This window comes from Equus asinus, chromosome 26, assembly GCF_041296235.1.
Source record: "Equus asinus isolate D_3611 breed Donkey chromosome 26, EquAss-T2T_v2, whole genome shotgun sequence".
In the NCBI taxonomy this organism is placed as follows: domain Eukaryota; kingdom Metazoa; phylum Chordata; class Mammalia; order Perissodactyla; family Equidae; genus Equus; species Equus asinus.
In genome coordinates, this window is record NC_091815.1 from 28520024 (window position 1) to 28542359 (window position 22336).

Genomic DNA, 22336 nt, shown 5'->3' on the forward strand with positions numbered 1-22336 from the left:
ACGTATAAAATAGAGGAACATGGGCACGGATGTTAGCTTAGGGCCAATATCCTCACAAAAAGAGGAGGATTGGTGGCAGATGTTAGCTCAGAGCTAATCTTCGTCTTGAAAATGAAAGTTAAGTTAAAGAAGAGCCTTCCCCAGGTGCTGAGGAAGAAAGGACCCCTAGGTTGATTCTCAAGTCTGCGATCTTGAGGCTGCAGAGCTGGCCCAAGGGCCACTATATATTATCTCCTATCCTTCAGGAAATGACTTCACCTTTATAAGTCTCAGTGTCCATATTTAAAAATGGTGACAATTCTTGCCTTGCAGGGAAGTCAAGTGATGAGGTTTAGAAATAGTGTGTATAGAGTGCCTCTCACCAGGCCAGCAGACCTGAGTTTGAAGTCCTGTCTTGTCACTCAGGGGCTGTGTAGTAGTGTTGGGGTGGGGGCAGGAGTGGAATTTGGTGCTTGGTGTCATCTGTCCCCACTGGCATCTCAACGCCCATGGTCCCTGTGTTAGCATGCTGGAGCTGCAGTAACAGTACCAGAAACCTGGCAGCTTAAATGATAAGATGTTTATTCTCCCACAGTTCTGGAGGATGGAAGTCCACGATCAAGGGGTCAGTGCGTTTGGTTTCTCTCGAGGCCTCTCTCTTTGGCTTGCAGGTGGCTGCCTTCTCCCTGTGTCCTCACGTGGTTTTTCCTCTGTGCCCACAAATCCCTGGTGTCTCTGTGTGTGTTCAGATCTCCTCTTCTTATAAGGACACCAGTCAGACTGGATTAGGGTCCATCCTAACGGCTTCATTTTAACCCAATCACCTCTGTAAAGGCCCACAAATACAGTTACATTCTGAGGCTCTCACTCGGGGGAAGAGCTTCAACATACAAATTTTGGGGGGCACAATTCATCCCGTAACAGTCCCCTCCCCTCAGAAAGCTAAATCTCCATTCCCACAGTGATGATGTCATCAGGGACCCAGAGCTCATCCCCTAGAACGCTTATTCTCTCAGAGAAGGGATATATGGTATTAACAGAGAAAAGGGTGTCCGCTCTTGGCTTTTGTGATTCAAATGTCTAGGCCCCCAGGAGAATGGAAAGACTTTAAACAAAAGTGTGAGGAAAGCAAACTAAGATGGCTAAAAACAAAGGAACTGACAACATCAGATGTCGAGGAAGAGCAACTGGAACTTTCCCACATGGCTGCCCTGGCCTTTGGCCTACTGATAGCATGACCTCTAATTCCCAACCTCCCATTAATATCCCCAAGTCCAACCTTCTTTATGAGCATGTGACCTAATGGCCTTTGATCCTAAGTATTTCCCCATCCCTTCCAAATCTCACACACAGTTTATCACTTCATAACACTACATGAGAAGATTCAAGAGCAGCTGAACTCACCCTTTAGAAGAAGAAACTTTCAGGCAGTGGTCACATATGTCTGATGATAATGACACTATCTTTTTCTGCAATGAGAGGATTTCTCTATGTGATGGGAGGGCAGGAACCTAGAGATCTGGCATCAGGAGCAAAAGAAACCAGAGAGAGATGCCCCATCACAGGCGCATCCTTCACTGGTCTCGTGCATGTCTCCATTGGATGGAGCAATGGATGGTAGCAGAGCCTTCAGGGTGGGCATCACCATGACCTTGGAGGTGAAGGTGGACTTCCACCAAAGAGCCTTCTACTTAGCAGTCAGGACCCAGCACAAAAGCAGACTCATCCCACCTGAGTAACTTGAGAAGCGATTGAAAACGAGATAATTGACAAAAGTATGAGCCTGTTGAGGAAACACAAGGGTTAGAGCAGTTCTCTGGTGCCGATAGCACCTGGTTTCTGTTACCATCCTGGTGGAACATGGGGACGTTGCATCACAGAAGAGAGACAGAGACAGAGACAGAGAGAGAATGCTATCTGGAGAGGGCTGCCAGAGAGGAACTGAACTCAGGCTGAATAATCTGCCCAGCCCCACAGTGACCCTGTAAGGAGGGAGCTGGGGAATTAACACCCCAACCTCGCTCAATGTCCTCTCTTTGGTCTCCTTTGACTGGACCCAGCTGGAAGCCAGGAGATTCCATTGACATAGTTCTCCTAGCTCTGCCACCCACAGTGCAGAGCCACAGGGAGAAGGGGAGAGACTGAATCTGGAGAAAGAAGCAGAAAGTGTTCAGCACAGTCCACCCTTTTCCTCCTCAGCACCCACCCTTTTCCTTTGTCCAGATGAAAATCAGAGTCCTCAATACTGAAGACACACAATTCCCATCTGTTATCTAATCATTGTAACATGGTGTGCTAATGACAATGAGTCAGACTCCCACAGTGTTAGACGACCAGTTCTTCACATACCATAGTGAGAGGAGGATGGAGGAGGAAATCCCTTAAAACAAAGCTGCATGGGTCCTGGCTGTCGAGCTGGTGGTAATCAGAGCTGCCTTATTCTACCACCCGTTCCACAGTCCTTACCACCTGCCAACACGTAGTTTAAACAATTGCTGTTGACACAAATCTTCATTCTGACGGGAAGAGAGTGTTTCATGGTCTTGTTTTTATTGAGTTTCTGCAGTCTTCCTCTGAACAGGGCCACTTGCCAATGGAAATAGGAAGATGTACGCACGAACATATCACTTGGCTGCCAGAGTCCTCCTTGACCCAGCAGCCCAACCTCCCTCTGGTGGTCAGATCCACTCTGGCAATCAGCGCAGTGACTCTCTTTGCTGCCTGTTGTTTGAGCAGCATGAGGAGCACAAAATGGCCAAGAGTTAGTCATGACTTCCAATTGATTGGAACTATGATGGGATTCCTCACCCACATCAACTCCAAAGTCACAGGGAGCAGAAGCAAAAATCCTTTAAGAGGGCAGTTAGGTGTACTAAAGGAAGGGGGCACTCCCTTATCCCTCCCCCTCCTTGTTTCATGGCCCCTGCATTCTGGCTGTGGGGGGAAGTGACATGACAGACTGGCCACTTGTTTTAGACACACACCCAAGCTGGAATGGAGATGCACCAGACCAGTGAAGGACGGACCTGAGATGGGGAATCTCTCACAGATTCCTCTCCTCCCCTGTGCCAGATTTCAGGGTGTCCTGCCCTCCCCTCAAATAGGGAAACCCAAACACTGGGGGAAAGGACGATATCTTTATTATCAGGCACATGTGGCCACTGCTTGAATGTCAACTCTCCCATAGGGCAAGTTCAGCTGCTCCCAGGCCCTTCCATATAATGTCATCAGGCCATAAGTATGTGTGGATGATAATTCATGGAGAGGATGGGAAAATAATTCAGTGCTCGGTTATGAGATTAGAGGGAGGGCTGGGTTTAGGGGGTTAGGAGGGGCAAAGAATCAAGGGGAAATGGGGTCATCAGGGAGAGCACGCCATACCAAAGGGCTAAGGATTGCTCCAGCACCACGACCAAAACCACGTAGGAGGTAGGGGCAGCTCCAGCTTGGGAGAGAGGCCAATTCCCATTGCTAGAGTTCTCCATCACGGTAAAGACCCCAATATTGGGTGCGTGGTGCAACAAATATCTGGAAAGGTTGGCCGTGCAGCCCTGAAGGTCCAGTGAAGAGAACAGCCCACCTAGAGAATGAAGATTAAGTCAGAGAAGTCAAAGCACAGCCCAATGAAATTCCCAAGACATAGGAATCCCAGACACACCCTCTCCCCACTCAGACCAGGAGCTCAGCCTCTTCGTCGCTCCTCCCCTAGACCTAGACATCTGGGTCCCCAGCCCCCTCCACCCCAAAACCTGTAAGTCAGGGCCTCCAGGCCCCTAACCCCTTCATCCTTGAGACCATCAGCACTCACCTCCCCTGAGATCAATGGAACCATGGTAACAACGAATGGAGCCCTTAGGGCAGGTAACAGTTTCAGAGTTCTCTGAGCAGGATCCAAACAACTCAACACAGGCAGGACACTGCAGGTCTCCAGGGACAGGGGGCACTTGAGAGCAGAGAGAAGGTTGGGGTGCACAACTCTGCTCCTCCCTGAAGCCACATTCTTTGAACCGCAGAGCCTCTTGTCTCTGGGGCCGTATCTATGTGTGTCCCTGGTCCAACCCAGCCCCCTGGGCTCCCACACCTGGATGGAGGATGGCATCCAACAGGACACCGCTGCTGTCGACCCTGTTGCACCCGCTGGAGGAGCAGAACCGGGCATAGGAGGTGACGAGCATTCCGGGGGGCCCCGAGTGGACGGTGACAGTCGGGGATTCATGTGTCCTGATCTTGCTGCAGCCCTTGCTCCCCACTATGAGTGATCTGTGTCCTGAGGGGTGAGACAGTGAGAGCCGGGCTGAAGGAGGGAGGCTCCGAGGGAGGCAGGAGCTCAGCAGGCAGAGGGTGAGTGCAGGTTCCTTGAGCACAAACAAGAACACAGGTCACCTGGAATGTGGGGAAGACGGTGGGGGGGCCAGAGGCTGGGTCCTCCTCCAGCGCTGCCAGCTCTCAGTTCTTGTGCCAACGTCACCTTCGCAGCAGAGCCTCCCCTGAGTACCCATTATCACCATGCAACCTTTCCCTCACTCTCCCTCTCTCCTTTCCCTGTGGGATTTCGCTCCATAGCTCTTATCTGCACACCATATCTTGCTCTCTGTTTTTGGCCATGTTTCTGTTTCCCCCTGGCTTATAAAGCTGCACAAAGACAGGTGCAGTGGGATCTAGGATGCCTGGCACACAGCAGATGCTCCATAAACCTTGAATGAAGACTATGGGTCCCCCTGTGCCAGCTCTGTTCGCAGCCCTTTGCATGGACTATTGAGTCTATCCACACGACCACCCAGCAAGGCAGGTAGTATTATTGCTCCCAGTTTTCAAAAGGGGAAAGCAAGGCACAGAAAGAAGAAGAGTTGGGTTTAGAGCCCCAGGTGTGAAGGGACCTGGGCAGGAAAGCAGGGACAGAATCCAGGGCGGGGAAGCCTGGGCCCCAACGCAGGGGCCATACCTCTTGCACAGCCCACGCACCTACGTCTACCAGCAGAAGCGTCTCCTGACAGTTCTCTCCAGCATCGCACTTCCTGTATCCACCTGCGATCCATTCGACGGGCGTCCGAGCCGAGTTTGGCTGCATCCTCGCCATGACTCCCCGTTGACAGGTCAGATTAGCTGGAGAGAAGCAATTACCAGGGTCTGGAAAAGCCGGGGAAACAGCGGTGTCTGTCCCTCCAGGTCCCAGGCTTGGAGGTGATCACGTTCTTGAGTCGCACTCTAGATGACCTGGCCGTAGAGTCCTTCAATGTCAGATTTAGAAGGGATCTTGGAAGTCTCTGCCCTGCCTCCTTTCTTTGTCTTGTTTTTGCTCAAACACCTGCAGGGACCTCTCCCAATCTCCTGGAGGAAGGCAGCTCCTCCATTGGGAGTGAGAGAGACGGAGGGCTCCTTCTCAGCCTGAGCCAATTTCCACTGTCCTCGCTGGGCCTCAAGGTCCTCATCCGGGTAATGAGGAGGGTAGTGTGACACCATGTATTTCTTTTCCCTGAGGAACCACATGTTCTAAACAAAAATGTGCAAAGGCCTGCCGTGCACTGAGCATTTACTACGAGCCTGGCTGTCCTGATTGCTCCCTGGATTAGCCCCTTGACACCAGCTGAGGAGCTTATGTGTTTTGATCACTTTTATTTCCCCACAGCAACCCCCAAAGTAGGTCGTGTTATCATCACCACCCCATTTCAAGAAAGGAAACAGAGGCAGACGAGTTGTTAAGTAGCTTGCTCGATGTCCCACCACCAGTCAGGGTCCGAACTGGGCTCAGAACTCAGGTGTTCTGGCCCCTTGGGGTGAGTGATGGGGAAGAGAGAGATCAATGACCGTCCTTGCCTACCTCAGACCCTGTGGCCCTCAGGAGTCTAGCGTGAAAACCACGAGCCCAGATCTTCTCTCAAGGCCATCACATGGTCAGCCGAGATGCATCCCCTGAGGCAGAAACTCGTGTGCTGATGACGCAGCATCCATAAACATAGGTAACATTCAGGACAGCCCTACGAAGGGGGACCGCTCATTTCCCCACATCACAGATGACAGACTCACGGCTCCTGCTGCCCTCCTCCCAGCCTTGCTTTGCTCTCCCCACCCCCATCTTCCCCACCTTGCTCAATGGCAACTCCTGCAACAGTTTTCAGGTCATTCCTGACAATCCCCTCCCTCTGACACCCTGTGTTGGGCCCATCAGGAAATCCTGTTGTCTTAAACTGCAAGATACCCCCAGAACCTGACCAGGTCTCGCCACCTCTGCTACTTCCATGACGCCCCTGGCTCTCACCTGCTTCCTCCTGGGTCTCCATGGGGGTCCCCTCCTCCACTCCTACCTCCCCCTCACTCCATTCTCCACCCAACAGCCAGAAGGATCCCCATAAAGGTAAGTTGATTCATGTCACTTCTCTTCTCAGAAGCCTCCAATAGGTCCCCATCCCACTAGAATCGAATTCTAAGTCCTTAAATTTGCCCCAAGGGCTCTAGGTGATCTGGCCTCCCCCTCCCTCTCTGTCTCTCTGTCCTGCTCTGTTCTCTGTTGATCACATTGTCGGAGCCACACCAGTCTCTAGGCTCCTCCTTGAACACACAGCAGGCGTATGGCCATCCCAGGGCCTTTGCATACACTCTTGCTCCTGACTCTCTGGAATTGTCTCCTCCTTCCTGAATTGCTTGAAAAAGGCTCAAAGAGGTGTTGACCCTCAATAGCTGGTTCAGTGGCAGAGCCCAGACAGGGAGCCAACATCTCTCTGATTCAGACATCAAGCTCTTTAACTGCTGTGCTCTCCTGGCTGGGCCGCCCCACCCTTCACCCTGGGACCACCGCCCAATAGCTTAGGGGAGGTGAAGGCCCTTCGTGTTCCAACCCTTTTGTTCTCCCTCAGCTTGGGGTCCTGCTGTAGCCCACCTTGTGCAGCCTGTGCTCTTGGCCCTGCCCTCTGCCACCCCCATGCCTTCTCAGGGGCTGCTCTGGCTCCAGGAATGCCCTTCTCTCCTCCATATATTCCCTGACCTCTTGTGGTACCCAGCTTCTGATGCCTGGTCTTGCCAATGGTCAGGAAATACTTGCTAAACTGCTGGACTTGACAAATAAAAATGGCAAGCAATAGGATATATTGGAGAATATGAGGAAGCCATTTGATATAAACTTAATTCGGCCTGACCTTGTCTTTCCAAAAGGGCCTGACCGAGGCCATTGAGCATGCATTGTATATCTGCTTTAGAGATTCCCTATGGCAAGAGCAAAAGGCCCTTGAGGTAAAGGTCCAACTTCCCTCCCCCTCCCAAGGTTGGCGTCTCCTTAAGGATTAAGCATCTTTCCTTAGGCTAGAAACTGATTGCTGTGCTCACCTGTGACCGCCCAGCTCGAGGCAATAGACTTGCCTCCTGCTTCACCCACCAAGATAGCAGACCCACTACCTGCTGTGTCCATCAAGCGTTGTGCCGACAGGGCAATCTTGTGACTATTGTGGGAGGGACATTTCAATCATACGTAGAGCACCCTCTTTGGGGGTATATAACCACTCTGTACACCTCATTTCTTTGGTGCCCTTTCTTCCAGCGGGAAGAAAGGCCCCGGGCCATGGTCCTCAGATTTCAGCTCAGAATAAACTCACCCAAATTTTCATTTACAGATTGGTTATGGATTATTTTTGTCGACAAACTGAACAGAACCAGGGAAGCCAAACACATCCTCCAAGATCTGGCTCCAATGTCGAAAGCTAACCAAACATGGATTGTGATGGGAACATTCATTTGTGGCATAAAAGCTGTCTTTCATGTGACATGTGTGTGGTGTGTGTAGTGTATGTGTGTGGTATGTCTGCAGAGGTGTAGTATTTGTGTGGTGTGTATGGAGTGTGTGATATGCATATGGCATGTTTGTATGGGGTGTGTAGTGTGTGTGTATGGTACGTGATGTGTGGTGGGTGTGTGTGTAGTGACACTCTGTGTGTGATGTATGTGGTATGTGTTTGTTGTGAGGGAGTGGCATGGTGTGTGTTCTGTGTGCGTTTTCTTTGTGTGTGACGTGTGGTGTATTGCGTGTGAGGTGGGTGGTCTGTATAGTGTGTAAGGTTTGTGGTGTGTGTGGTACATGTGAGGTGTAAGGAGATGTGTGTGTGGTATGGGATGTGTGGTGTGTGTGTGTGTGTGTGTGTGTGTTATATTTGTGTGTGTAGCGTGCGTTCTGTCTGAACTGTTTCTGAAACACCTTCTGGATTACGAATGTCAGCTGGTCCCAGCTTGAGGGCCGGACAACTAAACCAGCATTAATCAGAAGGAGAGACTCAGACTCTGCCCCTCCCTGCTCAGCCCCCTTCCGTGGCTCCCCTGCCCTCAGGAGAAAGGCCAACTCCTCAGCCTGGCCTTGTGGGGACATCATGAGGCCCCCACCCACCTCTCTGGTCCCCCACCAATATCCATTCTCAAGATATGCCAGGTCATTTCCTGGCTCCCTGGCCTTGCCCGAGCTCTTCCTTCTGCTTGGAATGGCTCTCCCTTCATCGCCCACACCCACCTCGTCTACCTGGAAAACTTGTAATCACCCGAGGCCCGGCTGTACCCCGTCCTCTTGATGAGCCATCTCAGGCAGAGCCAAGGACGCCTTCCTGAAAGCAGAAGGCTCACCCCACCTCCAGGCCTTTGCACATGCTCTTCCCTCTGCCTGCTCCTGACCTTTTCCTCTTCTACAAATAAACTACAGCTCATCTTTAAGACACAGCTCACAGACCACCTCCTCTGTGAAGGCCTCCTTGATACCCACCCCCAGGAGATAAGTATTTTCTCTCGTCTGAGCTCCCCAGATCCCGCATCCCTGTGACCATCTCCTGTGACCACCTGCTCTGTGATGTCTCCCCTCTTAGTCCTGGAGGCCCGTTGGGCAGGAACAGGGTCTGAGTCCTCTGGGGTCTCCACTGGAGGCCTTGGAATCCTGCATGAACTCACTTGCAAATAAATCCCGGGCACCCATCCTGAGCTAGCTCTTGTGCTGTCCACGTCTGGAAACCTCGGGTCAGTGACATCCAGGCCCTGTCCTCAGGCCTCCAGTCCAGCCAGAGGCATCCAAGCACAAAGAGGAAAGACTGCTGAACTCACTCAGTGACTTCTCTGTGTAGTGGGGCACCTGGGAAGATCAGTGAGCTCCACGGGTGTGAGCTCATTGCCTCCCTTCCTTTGCTTTAAAATGTATGACCCCATAGGCAACAGTACTTCGTAGCATATCACAGCCAAAGAAGAGACATTTTCAAAGTTCCTGAATGGCAGAGTTGACAGAAGCATTGAGTACCAGGAGGCCAAATCAGAGACCACAGTTTGTATCTACCCCTGTGAGGACAAAGCTCAGTGCCCTCCATGATGGAGCGTGTCCTTTGTAGCACTGCCATAGCATGATGCCATAACAGATTAGTGTTGGTCTTTACCTCTGTTGCTTTGGGCACTGACAACAGTCAACAGCCAGGTGGGCCTTGGGGAGAGTTGCAGACCCATTCCAAATCTGGTCTGTGCTTTCTCTCCTCTGTAAACAGATCACAGGGAATTCCCATGAGCCCAGAGTTTGGGTGGAGAAAGAGGCAGGAAGAACAGCTGCCGTGCGTGTCGGAGCCACCTACTGGGGCTTTCACCTGTGCCCTGCATGCCTGCTTGAGCCTGATCCCACACACAGCTTTTTAGTAGACGACAGATGCTGCTGTGCATGCCCACCGTTATGGTTTGGAAGCTTGACTACACCCAGTAGGTGATGTGCAGTTTAGGTCACAATGCCCTTTGTGTTTGCAGCCAGGTGCCTTTAGCTTGCAGTGAGGGCCCTCCTCGGGGCTGCCTATGGCAGACGTCTCACTGTAACTTCACATGGCTGAAAGAGAGCTAGCTACCTCTGGCTTCTACCTGTAAGGATGCTGTGATGGCTAATTTTACGTTCAACTTTATGCTAAGGGATGCCCAGACAGCTGGTAAGACATTACTTCCGGGTGTTTCTGGGAGGGCGTTTCCGGAAGAGAATGGCATTTGACTCAGTGGACTGAGTAAAGACGGCCCTCACCTGTGGGAATGGGCTGCTTCCAATCCATAGAGGGCCTGAACAGAGCAAAAAGGTGGAGGAAGGAGGAATTTGCTCTCTGCTTGGGCTGGGACTTCCATGTTCTCCTGCCCTTGGACACCGACCCTCTTGTTCTCCGGCCTTCAAACACGGACTGAGAGTCTCATCATTGGCTCCCCTGGTTTCAGGCCTGAGCTTTGGACTGGCACTCCACCACCAGCTTCCCTGACAGCAGATCCTAGGACCTCTTAACCTCCAAAATTGCATGAAGCAATTCTTCAAAATAAATCTTTCCACGCACCTCTACATATCCTATTGGTTCTGTTTCTCTGGAGAACTCTGGCTAAGACTGAGCACTAACCCCATTCTCATGGCTCCACCCTCAGGACCTAATTACCTCCCAAAGTTCCCAGCTCCAAAAACCTCCACACTGCGGTTAGGGTGTCAACATACAAATTCTGGGGGAACACAAATATTCAGCCCAGTGCACCAGGCATCAGATTCCACTGGGGCCCAGTGACAAGCCTGGAGAGCTTTCCAAATGTTGGAGTGCTACGTGCAGAAAGACCATGGATTTACTCCAAAACCTGGAGTTCTGCACTGTGGTTCTTTTACCGGAGCTTATAAGATGTTTCATACCAAATGTGCTCGGTTGGAAACATCAATGTTAATATCTAAATATAATCACCTAGGAGTTATTTAGAAGAATATTTTAGCGTTTCCAAGTGGAATATTTTGGTGGGAGGAGGCTAGGGTTAATTTCTAGTATAATTTTTTGTGGTTTCCATGGTTCGTCCTTTTTATGATTTATGGCTCTTTCCCACATGACCTGTCTTTTCCGGTCGCCCCTATTTGGCATTAAAATGTATCCGCATTTATCAGCACAGGATTTGCTTCTTCAGAGCCAGTGTGAGGGTTGGTCAAGTCTGAGTTCCTCTTACAGCAAGGAAGGTTTTTGCCCAATTGTGTTGGCGAAACCAGGTTACAAGAGTCTAAAATCCATTGCAAGCGACTGATCCATTGCAAAAATACCAACTGTTGGCTACTCCAGAAGAAAAAAGCACTGGAATTGAGATTTCTTTTTGTATTTGCAGACTTTTATTGCTAAACCTGCCGGGCGTCCCTCAGGCTAGATTTACAGCATTTGACGCAATGCACCACTTTTCTCTTGCAATAACCCCTGTAAGGGTCAATACAAATTGAAAAAGCAAAAAAATTTATCTTTTCCGTGGAGCAAAAAGGGAAAGACAGCCCACTTTCTTCAGAAAATGTATAATTATAAATTCTTTCTCTGTCCCTTTGAGATGTATGGAAATCTTTAAAAAATGTAAATAAGCCCCTTGCCAGCCTTACAGCCCAGGGATGTCTTTCTCAAGTACAGGAAAGCCATCTCTTTGAAATGCAATCAGCAGGGAAGACAGCACCCTGTCTCCCAGCTTCTGGGGAGGGCAGGAGCCTAACTGAGGTGGACACCTCACTCCTGGGGCAAAATGACCTCCAGTCGTAAAGGGATGAGCAGGTTATTCTTCGTTTGGATAAAGCCAGTTAACTAACACAGATGGTGGCCCCAGTTACCAGATGCATTTAGAATGAACTCAGTGTGACCAATGGCCCCATCAAGTCCTCCTACATGAGGACTCGTATTGTTTACCTTGAGAACACGTGTGTGAGGGGCAGTATCTGCCTGGGTAGATAAGGGGTGAGCTGTCCTTCTGTCTTTGCGGTTTCCTGGCGGATTGCCTGTGGTGCACGTCACATTCTGGTTTAATGCTCATTCAGTAATAAAACTGTTTTTTTTGTCTTGTAGCCGTGTGGAGAGGTTTTCGATCACGGAGAAGACCCCAATATTGTGCCTATGGTTCAACAGATATCTGGAAGGTTGGGCCATGCAGCCCTGCAGGTCCAATGAGGAGGACAGCCCACCTAGAGGATGAAGATTAAATCAGAGAACTCAAAGCACAGCCTGCTGAAATTTCGAAGACCCAGGAATCCCAGATGCACCCTCTCCCTGGTCAGAGCAGGAGATCAGCCTCTTCGTCCCTCCTCCCTTAGACCGGACATCGGGGTTCTCAACCTCCCACCCCCAAACCCATGAGTCAGGAACTCAGGCCACCTGCAACCTCAGGACCAGTGAATCCAGAACCAGACCCCTTCATCCTTGAGACCATCAGTACTCACCTCCCCTGAGATTTATGGAACCACGGTAACAACGAATGGTGCCCTTGGGGCAGGTAACAATATCAGAGTTCTGTGAGCAGGATCCAAACAACTCAACACAGGCAGGACACTGCAGGTCTCCAGGGACAGGGGGAGCTGGGGAGCAGAGAGAAGGTTGGGGTGCACAGCTCTGCTCCTCCCTGCAGCCACCTTCTTTGTGACCCGGAGCCCCTTGTCTCTGGGCCCCATCTCTGAGTGTCCCTGGTCCCACCCAGCATGCTGGGATCCCACACCTGGACGGGGGATGGCGTCCAACAGGACACTGCTGCTGTCGGCCCTGTTGCACCCGCTGGAGGAGCAGAACCGGGCGTAGGAGGCGACGAGCATTCCGGGGGGCCCCGAGTGGACGGTGACAGTCGGGGATTCATGTGTCCTGATCTGGGTGCAGCCCTTGCTCCCCACTATGAGTGATCTGTGTCCTGAGGGGTGAGACAGTGAGAGCCGGGCTGAGGGAGGGAAGCTCCGAGGGAGGCAGGAGCTCAGGAGACAGAGGGTGGGTGCAGGTTCCCTGAGCAAAAACAAGAGCACGGGTCACCTGGAATGTGGGGAAGACGGTGGGGGGGCCAGAGGCTGGGTCCTCCTCCAGCGCTGCCAGCTCTCAGTTCTTGTGCCAACGTCACCTTTGCAGCAGAGGCTGCCCTGAGTACCCATTATCACCTTGCAACCTTCCCCTCACTCTCTCTCTCTCCTTTCTCTGGGGGATTTCGCGCCACACCTCTTATCTCCACACCATATCTTGCTCTCTGTTTTGGCCATTTTTCTGTTTCCCCCTGCTCATAAAGCTGCACAAGGGCAGGTGCAGTGGGATCTAGGATGCCTGGCACACAGCAGATGCTCCATAAACCTTGAATGAAGCCTATGGGTCCCCCTGTGCCAGCTCTACTCTCAGCCCTTTGCATGGACTATCGAGTCTATCCACACGACCACCCAGCAAGGTAGGTAGTATTATTGCTCCCAGTTTTTAGAAGGGGAAAGCAAGGCACAGAAAGAAGAAGAGTTGGGTTTAGAGCTCCAGGTGTGAAGGGACCTGGGCAGGAAAGCAGGGACAGAATCCAGGGTGGGGAAGCCTGGGCCCCAGCGCAGGGGCCATACCTCTTGCACAGCCCACGCACCTACGTCTACCAGCAGAAGCGTCTCCTGACACATCTCTCCAGCCTCACACGTCTGGGACCCACTCGCAGTCCATTCGACGGGTGTCTGAGCCGAGTTTGTCTGCAACTTCACCATGACTCCCCGTTGACAGGTCAGGACATCTTGGTTGGATGAAGCAGGGTCTGGGAAAGCCAGGGAAACAGCCGTGTCTGTCCCTCCAGGTCCCAGGCTTGGAGGTGATCACATTCCTGAGTCACACTCCAGGTGACCTGGCCAGAGTCCTTCAATATCAGATTTTGAAGGGACCTTGGAAGTCTGAGCCCTACCTCCTTTCTTTGTCTTGTTTTTGCTCAAACACCTGCAGGGACCTCTCCCAAGCTCCTGGAGAAAGGCAACTCCTCCCTTGGGAGTGAGGGAGATGGAGGGCTCCCCCTCAGCTTGAGCCAATTTCCACTGTCCTCTCTCAGCCTCAAGGTCCTCGTCCGGATAATGAGGAGCATAGTGTGACACCATGTATTTCTTTTCACTGAGGAGCCACATGTTCTAAACAAAAAGATGCAAAGGCCTGCCGTGCACTGAGCATTTACTACGAGCCTGGCTGTCCTGATTGCTCCCTGGATTAGCCTCCTGACACGAGCCAAGGAGCTTATGTGTTTTGATCATTTTATTTCCCCACAGCAACCCCCAAAGTAGGTGGTGTTATCATCATCACCCCATTTCAAGATGGGAAACAGAGGCAGAGGAGTTGTTCAGTAGCTTGCTCGAGGGCCCACCACCAGTCAGGGGACTCAGAACTCAGGCGTTCTGGCCCCTTGGGGTGAGCGATGGGGAAGACAGGAATCAATGACCGTGCTTGGCTACCTCGGCTCCTGTGGCCCTCAGGAGTCTAGTGTGAAAACCCTGAGCCCAGATCTTCTCTCAAGGCCATCACAGCGAGTTGTCCCTTGAGGCAAAAACTCCTGGGGTGATGACGCAGCATCCATAAACATAGGTAATCTTCAGGACAGCCCCATGAAGGAGGACCACTCATTTCATCACAGATGACAAAATCGCGGCTTCTGCTGCCTTCCTCCCAGCCTTGCTCTGCTCTCCCCACCCCCATCTGCCCCACCTTGGTCAACGGCGGTTCCTTCCAGCAGTTGCTCAAGTCATTCCTGACAATCCCCTCCCTCTGACACCCTGTGTTGGGCCCATCAGGAAATCCTGTTGTCTTAAGCTGCAAGATACCCCCAGAACCTGACCAGGTCTCGCCACCTCTACAGCTTCCAAGACGCCCCTGGCTCTCACCCGCTTCCTCCTGGCTCTCCATGGGGGTCCCCTCCCCCACTCCCACATATCCCTCACTCTATTCTTCACCCAATAACCAGAAGGATCCCCATAAAGGTAAGTTGATTCCTGTCTCTCCTCTGCTCAGACCCTCCATAGGTGGTCTGAATCCCATCCCAGTCAGAATCGAATTCTAAGTCCTTAAATTGACCCCAAAGGCTCTAGGTGATCTGGCCTCCCCCCCCCGTCTCTCTGTTCTGCTCTGCTCTGCCTTGATCACATTGTTGGAGCCACACGGGCCTCTAGGCTCCTCCTTGAACACACAGCAGGCATATGGCCACCCCAGGGCCTTTACATATACTCCCTTGCTCCTGGCTCTCTGGAATTGTCTCCTCCTTCCTGAATTGCTTGAAAAAGGCTCAAAGAGGTGTTGACCCTCAATAGCTGGTTCAGTGGCAGAGCCCAGACAGGGAGCCAACATCTCTCTGATTCAGACATTAAGCTCTTTAACTGCTGTGCTCTCCTGGCTGGGCCGCCCCACCCTTCTCACTGGGACCACTGCCAGATTGCTTAGGAGAGGTCAAGGCCCTTCACCTTCCAACCCTTTTGTTCTTCCTCAGCTTGGGGTCCTGCTTTGGCCCATCTTGGGCAGACTGTGCTCTTGCCCCAGCCCTCTGCCACCCCCATGCCTTCGCAGGGGCTGCTCTGGCTCCAGGCATGCCCTTCTCTCCTCCATATATTCCCTGACCTCTTATCGTACCCAGTTTCTGATGCCTGGTCTTGCTGATGGTCGGGAAATGCTTGCTAAACTGCTGAGCTGAGCAGATCCAGGGAAGCCAAACACATCCTCCAAGAGATCTGGCTCCAATGTCGAAAGCTAACCAAACATGGATTGTGATGGGAACATACATTTGTGGCATAAAAGCTGTGTTTCATGCGGCATGTGTGTGGTGTGTGTAGTGTATGTGTGTGGTATGTCTGCAGAGGTGTAGTATTTGTGTGGTGTGTATGGGGTTTGTGATATGCATATGGCATGTTTGTATGGGGTGTGTAGTGTGTGTGTATGGTACGTGATGTGTGGTGGGTGTGTGTGTAGTGACACTCTGTGTGTGATGTATGTGGTATGTGTTTGTTGTGAGGGAGTGGCATGGTGTGTGTTCTGTGTGCGTTTTCTTTGTGTGTGACGTGTGGTGTATTGCGTGTGAGGTGGGTGGTCTGTATAGTGTGTAAGGTTTGTGGTGTGTGTGGTACATGTGAGGTGTAAGGAGATGTGTGTGTGGTATGGGATGTGTGGTGTGTGTGTTATATTTGTGTGTGTAGCGTGCGTTCTGTCTGAACTGTTTCTGAAACACCTTCTGGATTATGAATGTTACCTGGTCTCAGCGATGAGGGCCGGACAACTAAACCAGCATTAATCAGGAGAGACTCAGACTCTGCCCCTCCCTGCTCAGCCCCCTTCCGTGGCTCCCCTGCCCTCAGGAGAAAGGCCAACTCCTCAGCCTGGCCTTGTGGGGACATCATGAGGCCACTACCCACCTTTCTGGTCCCCCACCAATATCCATTCTCGAGATACGCCAGGTCGTTTCCTGGCTCCCTGGCCTTGCCCGAGCTCTTCCTTCTGCTTGGAATGGCTCTCCCTTCATCGCCCACACCCACCTCGTCTACCTGGAAAACTTGTAATCACCCAAGGCCCGGCTGTACCCTGTCCTCTTGATGAGCCATCTCAGGCAGAGCCAAGGACGCCTTCCTGAAAGCAGAAGGCTCAGCCCACCTCCAGGCCTTTGCACATGCTCTTCCCTCTGCCTGCTCCTGACCTTTTCCTCTTCTTCAAATAAGTTAGAGCTCATCTTTAAAACACAGCTCACAGATCACCTCCTCTGTGCAGGCCTCTTTGATACCCACCCCCAGGAGATAAGTATTTTCCCTCCTCTGAGCTCCCCAGACCCCCTCCCACACAGCCCTGTGACCATCTGCTCCGTGACGTCTCCCTTCCTAGTCCTGAGCAGGGATGGGGTCTGAGTCCTCTGGAGTCTCCATGGGAGACCTTGAATCCTGCATGAACTCACTAGCAATTAAATCCCAGGCACCCATCCTGAGCTAGCTCTTGTGCTGTCCATGTCTGGAAACCTCGGGTCAGTGGCATCCAGGCACTGTCCTCAGGCCCCCAGTCCAGCCAGAGGCATCCAAGCACAAAGAGGAAAGTTTGCTGAACTCACTCAGCTCTTTTCTTAAAGTTGTAGGGTCAGGGTGCCATGGGCAGACAAGGAAACTGAGGCTCATACCGGGACAGCACTTCCTTCCCTCTCTGAAGTCCCTTGACCCCTCCCTGCATGCAGCGGCCCTTCCCATGGAGACACTCCAGGCCACTTTCAGTCTGCCCCTTGAGTGGTTTCCATGAGGAAGTGGGCACCCTCCCAGTGTCCCCATTTGGCTCTTGCTTGCCCTGTCACACTGGGAGCACCCTCAGTGTTCTCTGGTCTTCTTCCATAGGCAGCAGGGCTGCTGGGGTGCTCCAGGACCATGGGTGGGGTGGGTGTGAGTGGGGTGAGGTGATCTAGGAGAAGTGGGAGACCCAGGGTTACCCTAGGCCAGGGGTGTGGAGAATGGAGTTGGAAGCACTGAGTCATTCCCAGCATGAAAACCAGTGGGCGCTCCTGCCCTCACTTCCACACTTGATGGAGAAAGTGGAATGCACAGCAGCCACCCTCTCCGCCCCTCTGACCTTCCTCTCTGCTCTGGGGTTCCCCTCCCGCCTGGACAGGCCACCCTGACTTAGTCGGCCCAAACCTGATCATCAATTAAAACATCCAGCGGTGGGTTCCAGCCCTGAATATCTGTCGCCTGGACCATGTGCCCTCTCTCTCCCCTGAAACCGGACACCTCTTAGTGGCACCCCCATCGAAGTGCCTACCAGGAGAATCCCTCCCTTTGCACACCCTGAGTGAGGAGCAAACTCCTAAATTACTCGCGGGCGCTGGCTTTGGTGGGATGTGTTCGGGTGTCCCACTTTAACTAGTGTCACCGTGCCCCAAGGCTGCAGTGCAGGTCACGGCCTCGTCTCCCGCACGAGGGACTCACCTTCATGGATGCAGTACTCACGCACAGTCAGGGCCCCAATTTTTTCAATGTTATTAAGCAGGTTGCAGCCTGCTTCAGACGTGCACCCCTGCAATCTCAGACTGGTGAAGATGCCCCCTGTGGAAAGGAGGAGAGAGGGAGAGAGGGAGATGCTCCCTGTGGGACCACGCAACCGTCAGGGGAGGCGTAGCTCCATGAAGCCAGGCCCACCCTCCTCCAGGTCCCAGCCCTCAGCTACCCTCCCTCCCAGAGACCCAGATCCCGGCCCTCAGACCTCCCCTTCAGTGCCCCCAGGGACCCCGATGTCCCGCCTCACCTCCGCTGATCAGGAGGATCCCATTGTAGCAATGTGTGTCCCCAGCAGGGCAGGTCAGCTCTGTTGCAGACGCACAGCCTTCTGTGGACAAGCAGACTGGGCACCGCACGGACCCCGGGACTGGGAGGTGAGAGACGGAGAGAGAGGAAGAGAGAGTTCTGCCTTCAGATCAGGGGCCTTCTCTCCACCGCGCTTTTGCTTGCCCCAGCAATCAACCTCCCCAGTCTCCCCCAAAACGTGTCCTCCTCGGGCTCCTGTCATGCAGGCCTGGTGTGCAGGGAATTAGGGACTGTCCCTCTGTGCTAACCTCACCCCCCTCAGCCCTGTCGCTCCCCTCCTCCCCGCACTCACTTTTCCCTCCTCCTCCTCCCCCTCCTCCCTCAGGCACCTGTTGGGGGCAATGAGTCCCAGAGTGGGAGGGTGTTGGGGACATTGTTGCATAAGTCCTCGTTGCGGCACACATGGGTGTAGGAGACGATGGAGAGGCCGGGGCCTGCGCTGTGCTGGGTGACACGGGCCTCATGATCTGCCTCCGGGGTGCAGCCCTTGCTGAGCACCAGGTTCACTTGGGGTCCTGGACCAAGAGAGGGAGGGAGGCTGTGGTGGGGTCAGAACTCCGGGTCTTAGAGAGACGGTCTATTTCGTGGACTGGGGTGGGAGACTGGACAGATGGTGACTGGGCACCCAAGACTTTGCCCCAGCTGGGGAGGGGACAGCTCCTGGTACGACGGGAGGGGTCCTCTGAGTTCCCATACAGAATGCAGGGAGGGCTGGGTGCGGGGAGGGATGTCTCTACACAGGAGAGTGTGGGAGCCAGGCTTGGGGCCTGTGGGGCTTTTCTCACCATTCTCAGTGAGCAGCAGCGTGTCTTGGCAACCCCAGCCATCCTCACAGACTTGCTGATTCGTCACCGTCCAGTGGAGGGGCATGTCCGATACATTCATCACAGCCTCACCTGTCCCTAACTGACAGGTCAGGGCCTGCACTCCTGAAATGGGAAGAGCAAATCCATCTCAGCCCATCCTCCAGGGAAGTCCCCCCCAGGTTCGGGTCCTCACTCACGGGGCAGCATGAGGGCGATGCCCAGGAGGGCCAGCAGCAGGGCAGGGCTCATGATCAGGGCAGCTGGACTCTCTCGCTCCTGCTCTTTCTCTCAGGAAACCGAGACGTTTTATATCTCACCCCATCCCAGGCAGTTCAGGAAAGGGGTGGGGAGGGGAGGGTGTTGCTAAAGGAGACCTGGGCCCACCCTCTGAATCGCAATGGCTTAAAGGCTGAGAAATCTGGGTCGTCCCTCCTCCCTCAGATCCAGGGGTCCAGGCCCCCAGCCCCCTCCTCCCTCACACCCAGGATACAGGCCCCCAACCCCCTCAACAGTTAAAATCTGAGGCATCCTGGACCCCAGGACCACTGATCCAGCTCTTCCCTCCTGAGCCCAGCTATCTGGGTCCCCACCCCCACCGTATTTCAGGGTAGTTTGGGTTGCAGTTTCTTCATCTTTCATGGCAACCTGGCCAACTTCAGGTCCCAGGTGGGGAAATGGCCCAACTGCCTGTGAGGACATACTGTGGTGGGTATTGGTGGGTCCCCACGTTTTCTCTATCCTAACCTCTGCCCCCATGGATTCCTACTTCTCTTTTCTTTCTCTTTCCTTCCTACATTGCTTTCCTTTCTATTCCCTTTTTCATAAGCTTTCCTCATACTTTTCTTCTTCTGTTCTCTCTCCTCCAGCACAACATGGCCCATAGAGTTTCCCCTTCCCGCCACCCGGGAGGGAGCTGAAGTATGACAGGGGGCGGGGCTGGTGGTGGAGACTGAATGTCTGTGAAGGAATTAGGTATTCTTTGACAAAGCCAAGTTTCTTTGCCAGAAACAGATGGGAGCAGTGGTGTGCTGGAAAACCAGCTGGTCAGAGAAACAGCCTCAACACACCCCGCCTTATACTGTTGGCCCATTTCTGTGGTGTAATCGCTTCTAACACATCTGATTTTAAGTTACCAACGGTTTGACCACCAGCTCCCAACATTCCTAAATATTTAACAATTGGCTTTTGCGAGCCTGTGCCAACCAGCTCTAGCACACTGGGTAGGAGAGAGACAGGAAAGAATGAGGAGTAACTGTCAGTGACTGCAGAGGCTCAATGTGGGTATCTGATAAGGTGAGAGGAAAGGGAGAAAGGCGAGGATGAGAAAAATATAGAGAAGAAAGAGCAATGACTATGTGCTTCCCAGTTGCATATTTAGTTTTGACACTTTGACGTGTTCTGTTTTATTTGTGTTTGCAAGTTTAAACTTTGCCACCTAGGCGGAAACATGTTTCTCTCATCTCCCACTGCATCTACACCACTACTGTGGTAGACCGTATGTACTTAATAAATATTTACTGAACGAATGAATGGAGAGGGAAATATGGCAACAGAAGCATCACTATGTTTGTATAGGTTGTGCACTGTACAAACACCGTCCTTTCCCAACAGGGCACATTGGTGCCGTCCGGAGTGGTGCCCTTTGGAGTTGTGTGTGCCCTCAAACAGTGTCCCTGGAGGAAGTAGGGAAAGAAGCGTGGGCAAAGAGGTACATAGGGTCACAGGTTGTCAGTTAAATGTCTCGTGTTAGTCTTACTTTTCCGAGGCTGGACTCCATGCCAGGTACAGTTCCAGTTACTGGGGATATAGGAAGAGCAAAAAGAATGAGGCTATTCCTTGTGTTGAGCTTGCAGCTTAGTGAGGGAGACAGACCCTAACAAATACATGAACACACTAAAATGTTAGATGGTTCTGGCTTCTCTGCAGAGAGGGGAAACTAGGTAATGAGAAAAGAAGTGACTGAGCTGGGATCAGGGAGGGCCTCCCTGAGGAGGTGACATTTGAGGCAAGAGCAGAATGAGAAGAAAGAGCCACCCATAGAAAGACACGCAGAAAGAGCATTCTAGGCAGCGGGAAGAGCAGGTGCAAAGGCCCTGTGGTGGGACCGTGCATGGCTTACGTGAGGATTAGAGAGATAGCAGGTGGCTGGGCGGTGGTGGGGGAGATGGAGAGTGATAGGAGATGAGATTGGAAAGGCTGGCAGGGCCAGCAATGCAAGACTAAGTCAGGACATTAAGGCAACCTTCCTGGGGGTCCTGCATCTTGCAAGAGGGAAATGCAGAGGCTAGGGGTTGGACTGTTTAGCAACAAGTCTGATAGTCCCTGGTGTGACACACTGTCTGCTACCAGGCTGATTCTGCTGCTTCCTGATTGTGTAGCCTTGGGTCACTGACGTCCCCTCTCCAACCTTCATCGTCCTCTTCTGTAAAGTAGGTGTGATGGATATGTGCACCCTGTGGTCGTGGTAAGGATTGAGGGATATAACCCAAAGTAGATTCTCAACAAACAATAAAAATCATGAACATGATGAGCCCCCACTCTGTTCCAAGCCCTAGTCAAAGCACTTTGTATGTTTCAACTCACTAAATCATGACCACAACTATGAGGGAGGTCCTATTTATAGTCCTACATTTTCAGTAAAGAAACTGAGCCCCAGAGGAGTTAAGTAACTTGCCCAAGGTCACACAATGTGGCAGAGATGACTGCCCACCAAAGATCCATGCTCCCTTCAGGGTGTAGAGATGTTACAAGGGGAGACTGCCCAGCCAGCGACTACATTTCCCAGCAACCCTTGCCTCTAGGTGAAGCACGTGACTAGCTCCCACCGATGGAAAGTGGGTGGAAACTGCCCAACTAGGGACTACATTTCCCAGCACCCCCTTGCCTCTGTTGGACCATATGACTAATTCCTACCAATGAAATGCAGGCAGAAATGACTGGTGTCACTTCTGAGCCTGAGTGGTTGAGAAGCAGGAGTGCCTTCTCCTTCCTCCATCTATGTTGAGTCCAAGGTGACCTTGGAGCCACATGCAAGACTCCGAGTCCTCGTAGACCTGATGTGCTTGGGGGTAGTCACACAATAAAGCAAACAACAGCAACAATGATATGTTAGAATTAAATAAGGCATGCTTGGAGTGGTTTCCCCCCCTCCTTTTTCTTTAAAAGATGGTGTTCAGGGAAATCCTCTCTGAAAAGGCAACATTTAAGCAAAGCCATCAAGGAAGTGAAGGAACTAGTTCTGGGTCTCTGTGGGCATCTGAGCAGCAAGGAGGAGGCCCAGCTGGAGCAGAGAGAGGGAGAGATGAGAGCAGATGAAGTCAGAAAGAGAGGGGCTGGATGGTGAGGCCCTCCCGGGCCTTGTGGCCAGGACTGTGGCTTTATTCTGAGTGAGCTGGGCAGCCACTGAGGGTTCAGAGCAGAGGAGGGACGTGAGTGATGCGTGTTCTGTCAGGATGCCTGTGGTTGCTGGGTTGAGCGCAGGGAGCCCGGTGAGGAGGTGACTGCAGTAATCCAAGTGAGAGGT

At 52.4% G+C, this 22336-nt stretch overlaps 2 protein-coding genes across 3 annotated transcripts; both read right to left on the bottom strand.

Annotated features, from left to right (window-relative positions):
- Positions 1-546: 546 nt before the first annotated feature.
- Positions 547-5100, bottom strand: LOC139042171 (CD177 antigen-like). The gene is made up of 5 exons (XM_070498873.1): positions 4942-5100; positions 4061-4246; positions 3788-3922; positions 1384-3559; positions 547-805 (listed from the first exon to the last, which is right to left on the bottom strand). Exons 1-4 carry the CDS (start codon positions 5054-5056, stop codon positions 3297-3299), a joined length of 699 nt encoding a protein of 232 aa, XP_070354974.1. The 5' UTR covers positions 5057-5100; the 3' UTR covers positions 547-805; positions 1384-3296.
- Positions 5101-11050: 5950 nt separating this feature from the next.
- On the bottom strand, positions 11051-19093 carry CD177 (CD177 molecule). 2 transcript variants are annotated; one of them, XM_070498874.1, is made up of 9 exons: positions 19011-19093; positions 18793-18936; positions 18337-18522; positions 17949-18068; positions 17633-17749; positions 13309-13470; positions 12430-12615; positions 12158-12292; positions 11051-11902 (listed from the first exon to the last, which is right to left on the bottom strand). In XM_070498874.1, exons 1-9 carry the CDS (start codon positions 19060-19062, stop codon positions 11751-11753), a joined length of 1254 nt encoding a protein of 417 aa, XP_070354975.1. In that variant the 5' UTR covers positions 19063-19093; the 3' UTR covers positions 11051-11750. The 2 variants fall into 2 exon arrangements, with proteins under 2 accessions (XP_070354975.1, XP_070354976.1); XM_070498875.1 differs by lacking the exon at positions 12430-12615 and having other exon boundaries at positions 19011-19090.
- Positions 19094-22336: the final 3243 nt, after the last annotated feature.